This window comes from Sander vitreus, chromosome 6, assembly GCF_031162955.1.
Source record: "Sander vitreus isolate 19-12246 chromosome 6, sanVit1, whole genome shotgun sequence".
NCBI classification, from domain to species: Eukaryota; Metazoa; Chordata; class Actinopteri; order Perciformes; family Percidae; genus Sander; species Sander vitreus.
Window position 1 is genome coordinate 2,071,638 of NC_135860.1, and position 14,530 is coordinate 2,086,167.

The 14,530-nt window shown below is 37.8% G+C and overlaps 1 protein-coding gene across 2 annotated transcripts; it reads right to left on the reverse strand.

Moving 5' to 3' along the window:
- Positions 1-1,124: 1,124 nt before the first annotated feature.
- On the reverse strand, positions 1,125-12,993 carry wdr73 (WD repeat domain 73). 2 transcript variants are annotated; one of them, XM_078252036.1, is made up of 8 exons: positions 12,905-12,993; positions 8,375-8,442; positions 7,607-7,692; positions 7,435-7,523; positions 3,802-3,869; positions 3,220-3,378; positions 1,729-2,076; positions 1,125-1,639 (listed from the first exon to the last, which is right to left on the reverse strand). In XM_078252036.1, exons 1-8 carry the CDS (start codon positions 12,958-12,960, stop codon positions 1,407-1,409), a joined length of 1,107 nt encoding a protein of 368 aa, XP_078108162.1. In that variant the 5' UTR covers positions 12,961-12,993; the 3' UTR covers positions 1,125-1,406. The 2 variants fall into 2 exon arrangements, with proteins under 2 accessions (XP_078108162.1, XP_078108160.1); XM_078252034.1 differs by lacking the exon at positions 12,905-12,993 and adding an exon at positions 12,220-12,386.
- Between the last annotated feature and the right edge of the window lie 1,537 nt (positions 12,994-14,530).

The following is a 14,530-nucleotide window of genomic DNA, read 5'->3' on the forward strand; positions in this document are numbered from 1 at the left end:
AAAACAGGTCCGGCTCAGCTAAAACCATCCGTCAGCACGTTAGCGTCGTTCACTACCGAGTCTGTTTGTAGTCGTTATCTTCCCTTCACCTGTTCAGCTGACTTTACGTGAACTAAGCACAGCTCGTTTTTAAGTTGGCGCGCCGCTGCAGGTGGTTACGGTAACACTGCAGCTTTAATTCATTATAAATCCATTTTAATGGCAGGGCAGTGGTAGGCCTTTACTTTGAAACATAACACTGACGTTTTCTCCAGGAAGTTAAGACACTACTTTGCATATTAATTTGGACAAAAAAGTGTCTGTGTGTCTCCCTGTAGGAGCTGAAGAGTGACGTGGTTACTGAAGACCCTGGAAGCAGTCAGAAGGTAAAGCTTTTAATAAATCGTCTAAATCTGGCAACTCATTTATAAAATGTTCATCTCTGTCATTGTACCCTCAAATTACCTCCAGTTGTTCCCTGAAACTAGTCATTTATGGCCCTGAAATGACTTAATTGCCGTTTATCACCGTCCTTATCAGCTGAACTCAAAACGCAGATTTAATATGATCAAAACCAAAGGTTGTATTTGACATAAATCAGATGGCTTTTACAGGCTTCAGCTTCAAAACTCTAGCACATTAATGTAGTCATTTGGGGGTACCATTCGGAATAATGTGGGTGGAAATGATTAGTTTATCAAACATGCTCGGTGTTAAAAAATGTTATGAACTAATGTTCTAACGCTTTCATCAGGCCTTTTCAAAGACTGGAGCTCGAGGTTTAAAGTCTATATGAAATTTAATTGCATTTTTTGTTGTCTTGCTGTGTCTACACACAGGATGCGTTCAGGCACAGTACTGAGTTGGTCACCTGTGTTTTGGCAGCATTCAGAGCCCAACACACAGTCACTCAAGTTACAAAAGGCAAGAAAATAGACTTTAACCCTAAAAATACAGCTCAGTCCTAACTCAATAGAGGTGAATGCTATTTATTTTGTGCTCCTAAGACATTCTCTTTGAAGAAACGCTGTTTCCCCGGTAAGATTCAGTACTCAAATGTAAGAAATTAGTGATTTGGGTAAACTGTCTTTCCTTCAGTTCATTGCAATGAAAAGATTTAGTGAATTAAATTTTTAACCCATATGTGCTGTTAAAACAAAACATCCATTTATTTTGTATTAAGTTAGAGCAGTTTAATCCAACAGCAATTCAAAGTTCTGTTCATGTTCTCTGGTCTAATCTTGTGTAAATTAATATAAAATGTGTGATTAGTTTGTTTTTCACCCCATCATTAGAAATGGAGGCAGTACTGGAATCCACACAGGAAGGTATTGGAACATCAGATCAGTTACTTTATGTTTGATAATGTTCCTGAAGTTCAGTGAGATAACATCCACTCCTCTCAGGTGAACTAGAGCTCTGACTCGTCAGCAGCCGGCATCTGATTGGTCGACCCAGTCCCACACGTGGACGGAGCCGTCTGAGGCCGCAGACAGCAGTGTCCGCGGCCGCTCGGGATGCCAGACGTGGGCGGTGACGAAGATGTCGTCATCAGACTGCGATGAAACGGCGTGACCGCGATGCTCAAACAGCGGCTGGACGTCCTGCCGCTCCATCCCCCAGACGGATGTTTTATAGATCTGAACCGCGCCGCTGAAACCTGCAGACAGACGTGAAGACTTTAGAAACATTTACTCTCAACCCCTCTCTCTCTTTATCAGCTGGATTACTCTGTAACTGTCTACTCACCCGACACTGCGATACAGTCGTCCAGCGCCGGAGCCCATGAGACTCTGACATCATCCGGGTTGCAGCGATGTGATTGGACGTCCAGCTGAGCCCAGCTCACAGCTTCTCCCAGGTCCCTCAGGTCTGAAACGACCGCCTGTCCAGACGAGGAGAGTCTGACGACCCTGCCGGCCGAGGCGTCCGTCCACCAGAGGACGGATTCCCCCCGAGCCGCCGGTCCAGGGGAGAGCTGCGGAGCAGCAGACGTCCGAGTGTCGGCGATGTAAACGTTGCCGTTACAGCAGCCGGCGAGGAAGACGGTGTCACTCACAAACTGTAAAGAACTCAGAGGATCTGCCGAATCCGTCTCTGTTGGGACGAAAGAACTCATTTTGTTATAAATGCTCCTAAACACTCAGCAGGCCTGACACTGATCCACTGAGAGATGGAAATAAAATAATACATTTCCAGGTTTTAAAACTGCAATATATATGCAAATTTAAATATGGCTATCGTTGACTCTTTGCTTATACTTTACATATATTTATTGAAGTAAATATTGTTCTTGTACTTTGCTACTCTGTCCCCTGAAATTAAAGAAGAGCTTCAAATAACTAGAATGACTTTTTATAAACATACTAGGAAGAACCGAAGAGCTTCTTGGAACTAGTGTTTGCTCTTTGGTAGGGGCATCAACAAATCCAATATGTATAATAATAATAATAATATCAAGGGAAACTCCAACGCACTCATCTTTACAAAAAAATGTAAAATGCCTTTAATCCAGGATTCAGCTTCATATTGGGCTTTTTGATGGGGTTCGGTTGCTGCCGAACCTTAGAATTTTTGTCCCAGCGAACTGAACCCTACGCGCACTACGCTGGTCGACGTGATGACGGCGCCGTTGATTACAGGAAGGTGTTTACGTAGGTGGAGCTTCAATGCAGCAGGCTGAGAGGAAGTGGTGAGCAGAAAAAGTGTTATTTGGCAGTACTTTCAGTCAAAAGAAGACCATTCAAGTCCAGCTACATGTTCAATCTGCAATGCTGATTAGTCTGGTGGTGGCGAGGACCCTAAACACTACACAACATCACCGCTGTTACAACATCTGGTATGAAACATCTGGAAGAATACGAGCTGAGCATGAAGGAATCTACAGACAGCAGCCAGAATGCAGCAACTTCAGGTACAGCAAAGGAAGGACAGTCACTGTTTACTTCATTAATGTGTTGACTGTGTTCATGGACTGAGGACGGGACGAGGACTCAGCAGAATCTCAACCAGGGGGTTCAGGGCATCCCTACTTTAAACCATCCGGCATATTCTTGATAGAATTAGATTAAAACTTCACCGCGTTTTCAGCAGGAAGTTCTTTTTAATCCGATTCTATTGAGAATCTGCCGGATGGTTTTAAGTCATTTTACATTGTTTCCAAAGACAAGTGCCTTGGATTTTTCCTTGATGCCTAATATACTCTGACTTTACAACAGACCATACTATGATTCTTCCTACCGAGTGTGTATAGAATCTGTCCTGAGGTCAGCTGAGTCAGCTGGACGTCGCTGCTTCGAGCTCCGTGAAGAAGTTGTGGCGAGAGTGGAGCTGCGATCCTGCTGCCTCCCTCTGAAACACTCCTCCTCCCCTTCACACTTCCTGTTCGTCTGATCACGTCTGTCATTGGACGATAAGACGCAGCAAGATAACCAATCACATTGTACTTATAACAAATGTAATTGTTTAACCCCAAAGCTACATTACATTGGATCTTGAGGCAGAAATCTCTGATTCAGTTTTTCTGAATAAATTGTCCTTAATTTTGGTACTTTTTGATGCTAAAACTGTTGTACTTTTACTTGAGTGAGGTTTAAAATGCAGGACTTTGACTTGTAACGGAGTATTTCTACACTGTTGTATTACTACTTTTAAGTAAGTAGTAAAAAAAAAACTGAAAATGAGTATTATTGTATAATGGAAACCAACCTTGGAGATTCTTTTAGGTAAAGTGAGAAACGTATCGCAGCGGATTAATTGAACCATAAATAAACTTTCACGTTTCATACCTGATCATGTGACTTCCAACAGATTTGAACTCACCGCTGTCGTCTCCTCCGACGGTCCACACCTGCAGGTCAGAGCTCAGCCCGTCGTTGGTAACAACACACCTGGAGGATCGACAACATCGACTCAAGTGTTAATCAGATCTGACATAAAAGATCTGCAACAAATGCTTCAAAATGCACTTTAACTACACAAGCATCAACTCACTATACCATACTAGGACTTGAGGACTTTTTGACATACTATACTATGACTTTTTTGACATACTATGACTTTTTTCGACATACTGAGTTTTTTTGACATACTATACTATGACTTTTTTCGACATACTATACTATGACTTTTTTCGACATACTGTGACTTTTTTCGACATACTATGACTTTTTTTCGACATACTATACTATGACTTTTTTCGACATACTATGACTTTTTTTGACATACTATGACTTTTTTTGACATACTATACTATGACTTTTTTCGACATACTATGACTTTTTTTTCGACATACTATGACTATTTTTTTGACATACTATACTATGACTTTTTTTTCTTTGACATACTATGACTTTTTTCGATATACTATGACTTTTTTTGACATACTATACTATGACTTTTTCGACATACTATGACTTTTTTCGACATACTATACTATGACTTTTTTCGACTATACTATGACTTTTTTCGACATACTATGACTTTTTTGACATACTGACTTTTTTCGACATACTATGACTTTTTCGACATACTATACTGTGACTTTTTTCGACATACTGACTTTTTTTTGACATACTATACTATGACTTTTTTTGACATACTATGACTTTTTTTCGACATACTATGACTTTTTTTCGACATACTATGACTTTTTTTGACATACTATGACTTTTTTCGACATACTATACTATGACTTTTTTCGACATACTATGACTTTTTTCGACATACTATACTGTGACTTTTTTCGACATACTGACTTTTTTTTGACATACTATACTATGACTTTTTTCGACATACTATACTATGACTTTTTTCGACATACTATGACTTTTTTGACATACTATACTATGACTTTTTTCGACATACTATGAGTTTTTTTTCGACATACTATACTATGACTTTTTTGTCATACTATGAGTTTTTTTTTGACATACTATGACTTTTTTCGACATACTATGAGTTTTTTTTTGACATACTATACTATGACTTTTTTTGACATACTATCCTAGGACTTTTTTTCGACATACTATGACTTTTTTCGACATACTATGACTTTTTTTTCGACATACTATACTATGACTTTTTTTGACATACTATGACTTTTTTCGACATACTATGACTTTTTTCGACATACTATACTATGACTTTTTTAACATACTATGACTTTTTTCGACATACTATACTATGACTTTTTTTAACATACTATGACTTTTTTCGACATACTATGACTTTTTTTGACATACTGACTTTTTTTGACATACTATACTGTGACTTTTTTCGACATACTATGACTTTTTTTTGACATACTATACTATGACTTTTTTTGACATACTATGACTTTTTTCGACATACTATAAGTTTTTTTTCACATACTATACTATGACTTTTTTTGACATACTATGACTTTTTTCGACATACTGACTTTTTTTGACATACTATCCTAGGACTTTTTTTGACATACTATGACTTTTTTCGACATACTGACTTTTTTTTGACATACTATGACTTTTTTCGTCATACTATGAGTTTTTTTTTGACATACTATACTATGACTTTTTTTGACATACTATACTATGGCTTTTTTCGACATACTATGAGTTTTTTTGTCTTACTATGACTTTTTTCGACATACTGACTTTTTTTTTGACATACTATACTATGACTTTTTTCAACATACTATGACTTTTTTTGACATACTATGACTTTTTTCGACATACTGACTTTTTTTTGACATACTATACTATGACTTTTTTTGACATACTATGACTTTTTTCGACATACTATGACTTTTTTTGGACATACTATGACTTTTTTTGACATACTATGACTTTTTTTGGACATACTATACTATAGTATGACTTTTTTGGACATACTATGACTTTTTTCGACATACTATACTGTGACTTTTTTCGACATACTATGACTTTTTTGACATACTATACTATGACTTTTTTCGACATACTATACTGTGACTTTTTTCGACATACTGACTTTTTTTCGACATACTGACTTTTTTTGACATACTATACTATGACTTTTTTCGACATACTGACTTTTTTTTGACATACTATGAGTTTTTTTTCGACATACTATACTATGAGTTTTTTTTCGACATACTATACTGTGACTTTTTTCGACATACTATACTATGACTTTTTTCGACATACTGACTTTTTTCGACATACTATGACTTTTTTCGACATACTATGACTTTTTTTGACATACTATACTATGACTTTTTTTGACATACTATGACTTTTTTCGACATACTATACTATGACTTTTTTCGACATACTATGACTTTTTTCGACATACTATGACTTTTTTGACATACTATACTATGACTTTTTTCGACATACTATGAATTTTTTTGACATACTATGACTTTTTTCGACATACTATACTTTTTTTGACATACTATACTATGGCTTTTTTCGACATACTATGAGTTTTTTTTTGACATACTATACTATGACTTTTTTTAACATACTATGACTTTTTTCGACATACTATACTATGACTTTTTTCGACATACTATACTGTGACTTTTTTCGACATACTATGACTTTTTTCGACATACTATACTGTGAGTTTTGTCGACATACTGACTTTTTTCGACATACTATGACTTTTTTTGACATACTATACTATGATCTTTTTTTGACATACTATGACTATGAGTTTTTTCGACATACTATGACTTTTTTTGACATACTATCCTAGGACTTTTTTCGACATACTATGACTTTTTTTGACATACTATACTATGACTTTTTTCGACATACTATGACTTTTTTTGACATACTATACTATGACTTTTTTCGACATACTATGACTTTTTTTGACATACTATGACTTTTTTCGACATACTATGACTTTTTTGACATACTATGACTTTTGACATACTATACTATGACTTTTTCGACGTACTATACTATGAATTTTTTCGACATACTATGAGTTATTTTTTGACATACTATACTATGACTTTTTTCGACATACTATACTATGACTTTTTTTCGACATACTATGACTTTTTTTGACATACTATCCTAGGACTTTTTTCGACATACTATGACTTGTTTTTGACATACTATGACTTTTTCTGACATACTATGACTTTTTTCGACATACTATGACTTTTTCCGACATACTATGACTTTTTTCAACATACTATACTATGAATTTTTTCGACATACTATGACTTTTTTTTTGACATACTATACTATGACTTTTTTTGACATACTATACTATGACTTTTTTCGACATACTATACTATGACTTTTTCGACATACTATACTATGACTTTTTCGACATACTATACTATGAATTTTTTCGACATACTATCAGAAATCCCACGACAGTCACGAGGCGACGATGTTCTTAGAAACTGGTGAACAACATCTAACAGCTGTTCCCGCCGGATCATTTCTCTCTTATGTGTATCAATCTCACCTCGTTCCTGGGACGTGTCTGAGGCAGCAAACAGGACCCTCTGCGAACCCACCGTGGACAACTTTGAAGTCCCGTTCTGCACAGAGACCCTGAACACAACACACAAACAGCAGAGGCTAAAAGTGACATTTGGATGTTGCGTAAACCCCCAAAGGTTGGACTGATTTGTTACCTTGTTTTCATCAGCGAAGAGTTTCAGAGGTAAATGCAGCTCCAGAATTTCATTTTTAGACGAGCTGTATCCTGCGACACACACGGCTGTAAACATAAACGATGATTCAAAAGTTGAAGTTTGAGTTTGAGCACATCTCTTGTGTAAGGTTGTTCAACATAACCAATGGTATCCTTCCTGTTGATCTTTTGTCTGGATGAAAGATATACTGGAGCATGTACAGCAGAACAGAAAATCTGCAAACTTTCAAAGCTAACAGCAAGCGCTAGCTAGCTAGCTTGAGTGGCAAAACGCAGATAAAGACATTTTTATGTGATCAAAATGTTCCAGTTAATTTTGATGAAGTTAAAACACACAGTGAAAGGGTCAGAGTTTAAGATGAAAACACGGACAACACCCAAAAACAAGTTGAGGGCTGTTTTAATGTCCACAGTGTTAGCATGGTTAGCATTGCTACGCCTCTGTCCTGACTGACAGAAGATAAAGCAGGGGATGATTTAGGACCGATTTTAAAATAAATGGGACCATCATTTAAAAAATAAACATCATGCTGTGTTGAAGACTTGAAACTAGCGATTGAGACCATAAACTCGTTATGAAAATGTTTACTGAGGTAATAAATCAAGTGAGAAGTGGGTCACTTTCTCATAGACTTCTATAGAAACAGACTTCTTTGTGGAGTCGCCCCCTGCTGGAGATTAGATAGAATGCAGCTTTAAGGCTCTTTGATAATAAAGATGATTGTTATAATTAAATATATGAACTCACTCCTCCCTGACGTCCACTCGATGACCTGGGTCGGATGTTCCAGCTGATACACATGAAGATCTTTGTACCTGAAGAAACCAGACAGGTGTTAAAGACTTCACACGAGTTCAGGACCAAAGTCACAGACACACTACAGAGTGCCCAAAAACTCAGAAACGTTGGGACGATGGACTGTTGTTTTTTTTTAACACGTTTATTTTGAAATTTAGTGAAATTATTTCCGTGTTAACATCTTGTCACAGAAACCAATATTTTATTATTTCTGCCTGTTTTATTTCTCACATCTGAATAAAAGACTTACAGACGTACACTTAGGGCTGCAATGATTATTTTCTTAAGAAAATGGTGAAAAATGTGGATTAGTGTTTCCCAAAAAGACCCAAAAGATGACGTCCTCAAATGTCTCGTTTTGTCCACAACTCAAAGACATTCAGTTAACTGTCACAGAGGAGAGAAGAAACTAGAATATTCACATTTAACAAGCTGACATCAGAGAGGTTTTACTTTTTTATTCATAAAAATGACTCAAACCGCTTATAAAAATAATGATAATAATTAATAATTAATTAAAAAACTAACATTTACTACTGTTTGGCCCGTGACTCCTTATATTGTTCGTTACATGGCACACAATCAAAAACATTTGGCCACCCATGTCCTACATTAAAACCAGTATACATTATTTTAAGATGTAAACATAGCTGCAGGACTAAGTGTTGTAGGGGCTGTAGAGAAGAAGTTTTATGAAACCATTAAGAAAAAGGAAGTCCTCTAGCTAACCAGGGGCCTGTTTCACAAAACCAAGATAAGGGATTAAGTCAGGCTAACAGGCTAACATTTTCTTTTAACAATAAGGATTATGTTTGTTCCTCTTCCATGTGCATTGTATTTGGCATTCTTAGCACACACTTTGTGTTATCCAGTAAACTGGGACTATAATTTGAGAGGATTGTACAATTTAAAGAACATATCCTAATTGTACAATCCTCCCAAATTATAGTCTTAGTTCACTGGACCAGTAACTATCTAGTGATGTAGGCTACTGGACATTCATGCAACAACAGGGGGAGGACACCCCTATGGCTTTTGACCTTATATTTTGCTGGGGGGGGACAGACTGAATGATATATCTAAAAATATACATTTATGAACTACTGCTCTTAACTGAAACCATTAAATGAGTCACTTGTCATTTGCAAAAACGAACAGTTGTACACTTTGCATTAAAAGCGAGCAGTGGAAGTTAATATGACTTAGGTCATTTATATTTTAGCCCATGAGAGAGAGGGAGGAACAGAGTGAAAGAGATATTTACGCATCATATTCTAGCGTTGTAGAAAATTGATCTTCATGGTAAATTTCCTGAGTAACATTATGTTCTGCTCACTTTTAAGGCAAAGAGTACAACTGTTAATTTGTGCAAATGATTAGTAGCCTAATCCTTGGATGGTATGATTATGACGGTTTCAATTCAGAGCAGTCGTCAGTTAATGTATATATTTAGTCTACTTACGCATACGTCTGCTACGCTTTCTCTCGCTGTTCATTACAGCAGCCGTGTTTCTTTTCTTTTTATACAAATAATGTGTTTCACGTCATCATACTTCCACAAGAAGCTGCTGCTCACTCTGAATAAAGTATGTACAATGCGTATTCTCCATTTTGGCATCAGTAAATCTGTGATTGACCTCGCGGTCTTTTGAGGAAAGCCGTAGACGCGCATCTATCTGAATTACTTCAGCCTGGCTCGACCTAGTCGCTCCTCCTCAGCCTGGCTTGGCCTTTGTGAAATGCACCAAGCCAGGCTGCACAGATTAGACTAGGTCAAGCCTCGCTTTATCAGTTATCCTGGATGTATATATTCTGCTTTTGTGAAACAGGCCCCTGAAGACAGCCTGTCAGTACCCGAGCCGTAACGCCTATAAGATCCGTTCTGCGCATGCACATAATTCAGCGCATGCGCAGAAACTCAACATGTTTTACGACACTGCCTGATCAGTTCTACGCTTGCGCGAACACCGGCAAACTTCACAGCTCTATGCACGCGTTGGCGTAAGGATGTTTGGACATTTCTGGTTACCAGAAGAAAACATTAGACAGTGACAGTAGACCGTTATGATGGCAGAGAAGAAGTTTACAAGGTGTTTGCTGGAGTTGCCTAAAGTATCTGTTAATGATATACGGAGGGTCGTCCGGCCATCCAGTACAACACCATGTAGCAAATTAAATAAAGGCTTCACATTTTACGTTTCATCATTTCTTTGCAACTTTGAAGGTAATTTGCTAACGCTAGCTAGCCTGAGCTAGAAGCCTTGCTTTGGTGTTTTAAGTCATGACTCCGTCCTGCTTCAGATTAATCATGCAAGTTTAAGCATGTGTATACCTCTCACTTCATGTGTTTGTACTTCGATGAAAGTATCAGGTAAAAACAGGGCTACAAATGACATCTCCAAAGCCTTTATTGGTGATTTTTTACGGTACAAAGTCCTGCTACATACGTACATATATAGCTAGCTATATATGCTCCGCTATGTCGCGTTAGCATGCAGCTACAATAGTTAGCTATGAGTATGCTAACGTTAGATTGTAGTGGAACGAAGCAGCACTTTCTAACATCAAAAATCGCAGATAAAGGCTTCTGAACCAAACACTACACAATCAGACATGTTTCAGCAGGAATGTGACCCGGAACTGGGGAGAATTTAAAAACATTGCCAGCTAAGATGACATGTTTACTGCCGTTAGCATGTAGCTACTATAGTGTTTACTGCCGTTAGCATGTAGCTACTATAGTGGTATACAGCAGTGGTGGCTGGAAGAGCTGTCATCCCGTCTTCAAAAGGACACTTATGTACGTTTACACTTCATCGCATTAATAATAGACAGTCTATGGTTATTAGTCAAGACGACGTATTAAAAGTAAAAATATTAACATAAACGACGTCGCTACACGGTTTTGGATCAGTAACAAGTCTTGATTGTTTGTAGCTATGACTATTGTATAATAAAGATTTAATAAAAAAAGTTGTGATGTTTGGTCGTAAAGTGTTTAAACGCATGCGTGGTACAAATCGCACAGGGACATTTTTCTACTACTTAATTATGCGCATGCGCAGAACGGATCTTACAGGCAGTACGGATCAGGTACTGACCTTCTTATATACAGTCTATGGTACTGACACAGCCACAGGTGTTTATAATAACATGCTGATGTAGCTGGTATTTCATTTCACAGCTTCACGTCCCCATTCTCCATAACGTCAAATCATATTATTACACTCCACGATTGGTCATTAGTGAAGTTTATGTTCACTTTTTTATGATAAAAGTGTATCTTCTGTCTATAAACCTCTGGTATTTTATCTTGACACCAGACCACATTCAAAAATGTTTATATTTAATATTTTCTATATCAGGGCTAAGCACACATACCTTGGCTATACAAACGACGCTTCAATTCGGCATGGATAGAGTCCACCGAAGATACGTTTCTTAAACATAATTTACATATTGTTGCGTTAGTTTTGAGTTTTGGCACACAACGGTTTCAAAGACCCGCGGTGAAAATGTTAGCGATAACTAGCACTTCCTAAACTTGATATTTTAGCGAAATAGGGGACTGTAAAGTTTAGTAAAAGCAAGCCGAACTGAATAATGGCTTAATTAGATGCAGGAAATGTCTTTTAATATTATCTGTAAGTAACGTACACCTGCGGGTAAGTAAGGAGAAATAAAACTTTAAAGATGTTTAAGTGGAGTTCGGTTTGATGGGCTAGCTAGCGAAAATGAAGCTTCTAGCTAGCAGCTAACATAAAACTTGTAAACAAAGAGGAAACATTTCTCACGTTTTCAGGGACTCGATAAACCAGTCGTCTAAAATATCATTAAAGTCTGTTTCTTCCATCTCAGCCATCACCTAACGTTACTGCAGGCATGAGTCATGGATGTATTAAGAGAACGGCATGAGTCTGTTGTTGTTTGACTTCCTGTACGTCTCATTCTTTAGTTTATTGGTGGTTCATTCAACTAATGGATCAAGTGTCCCCGCCACCTGCTGGACAGGAGCTCCATATTTTAGAAGGCCTAATGTTCAGCCCAGCCTTGCGTTTCCAGACCGACCCCCACAGCGCTACAGACAATTAAATTTGACATTTCAACAAACAGACTTATCTGTATTGTAGACTACAGTTAGCCTACTTGTTGGAATAAGCAAAACCAGAGTGTAGACATACTCCATTACAAGTTTGTATAGCTCTGTTGTCGTTAATGTTGTTCTATGTGTCTATAGTGGACGGAAATTGAAGGTGAACATTTGCTCTATGAAGGGTTACATTGCAGCCCGGTTTGCAGCAGCCAGTTACAGCGTTCTCGCTCCATACTGGACTCATTTCTTTTTATTGTTTATCTCGAACAATCAATAATGTTGCAAAACAAAACAAAACAAAAAAAATTAAAAGCACCATCAGAATTTACCAAAGACCCCAAAAAAATAATAAACTGGGACTGACTGGGAAAAATACCGAAACTTACCCTTTAATGTTTCTAGGTTTGACTCTGGCAGCTGGTGACAACAGCAGACACTTCATCCTTCCTGCAAATCTCTCTGGCTGTTATTTACCCCTTCCTCCTCCTCCTCTTCTTCCTCCTCCTGTCGTTCTGTTCTTCCTGCTGTCTGACAGGAGAGAGACTGAGTCACATCTCTGTTCGTCTCTCTTCCTCTCAGAGACTGGATCAACAGCTCTCTGTGTGGACACACATGCAGGCTATAGGATGCTGCAGCAGTTGTTATCTCCGATAAATCAACTCATCACCTTTAACAGTTAAATTTGCTTTAATGCACGGTCGCAATCAAACAGATTCCAACTTATTTAAAAAGTAGGCCTATATTGTGTAACTTTTCCACATTAAAATCTAAAAATTGTTATACATTTTGTTGAATTGTGTACTTACATTATCCCAAATTTTTCAGAGAAATCTGGCATTTTATTGAAGGTAACGCTCCGTTACATTTTGGTCGCCTATTGATGGCTTCATATTCCCTTTGTGCTGAGTCAGCGTTGTGGTTGTCTGCCAGAAGTTGTCTGAAATTGAATTTCTATCCAGTTTTAAGCCACATTTTGAGGATGCACTTCTGAGATCTTTGTGGTTTTTAGCTTGATATTTGAACTGGATGAAGGAATTTTAGTCGGACGTCTGGATCTGTAGTAATCAGAGTAACAAGCTGATCAAACGTTAGCGGCAGCTTGGCTCGCAGCCCCTCCGCCGACTAACCAAACAGCATCAGAGAAACACAGATTTTTACCGTCAAGCTGCTTTATTTAGTGTTTTACAGGTTTTAATCAGCAGGTCTGTAGTTTAAAGAATCCAGAGGTCTCTGGTTTTCTGCTGTTCAGGAGACACTCTATAACAGGGGTGTCAAACTCATTTTCACTAAGGGCCACAGTGGAAAAAGAGAATCACACCAAGGGGCCAGACATGTAGAGTTTATTGATGTGCTTTTGTTACTGCATGTCACTTTTTTTTTTTACACACAATTTTGCTTTTTTCCAACATTTTTGTACACTTTTTGTTGCATTTTTGTTGACATGAACTACAAAAGTCATCAAGAGTTCCTTAGCCATCATAGAATTTAGCAAATCAAGCAAAACAATGATACTTTTTTTTTTTAACAACAACCTGTTTCACAGCCCGAATATGAAAACTCTCTGCTTCTAGGGGAATTTCTGAGTCTTAAGTCGGCAAAGCTGCCATATTCTGCTTTGAATGTCAGGTAATTGCAGTTTAAAAAACACTTTCCTGTGTTTTTGGTTTGTCGCACAACTAGGCGGGCCAAAATGTATTGTGAACCCAAATGGATATACGGGCCGGTTCTAAATCTGCAAAGGGCCGGATTTGGCCTGCGGGCCATGGGTTTGACACATGTGCTCTATAACATCTTCAGTTATTGAGGCTCCACTCTGACAGCAGCACAACACACAGTAAGCTAAAGCTGCTGCTGCTACTGCAGGAAACCTTTATTAAAATGCTAAAACACAGGGCTTTGAAGCAGGGGAGCGGAGTTCCTGTCCTGGAAGAAGTTAAGGGAATAACACAAGACTTGCACCCAGGAAATGGGTGTTTGTGTCCCGGGAGTACTACCTAACCCAAACCACAATC

What these genes read in the sequence shown, in the direction of transcription:
- wdr73 (XM_078252034.1), bottom strand. Translation starts at nt 12,287, where the DNA reads ATGGCTGAGATGGAAGAAACAGACTTTAATGATATTTTAGACGACTGG. An exon ending in AGACACGTCCCAGGAACGAG is followed by an intron (nt 3,870 to 7,434) that starts GTGAGATTGATA and finishes TCGATCCTCCAG; the next exon opens with GTGTGTTGTTACCAACGACG. An exon ending in CGTCGGAGGAGACGACAGCG is followed by an intron (nt 3,379 to 3,801) that starts GTGAGTTCAAAT and finishes GTCCAATGACAG; the next exon opens with ACGTGATCAGACGAACAGGA.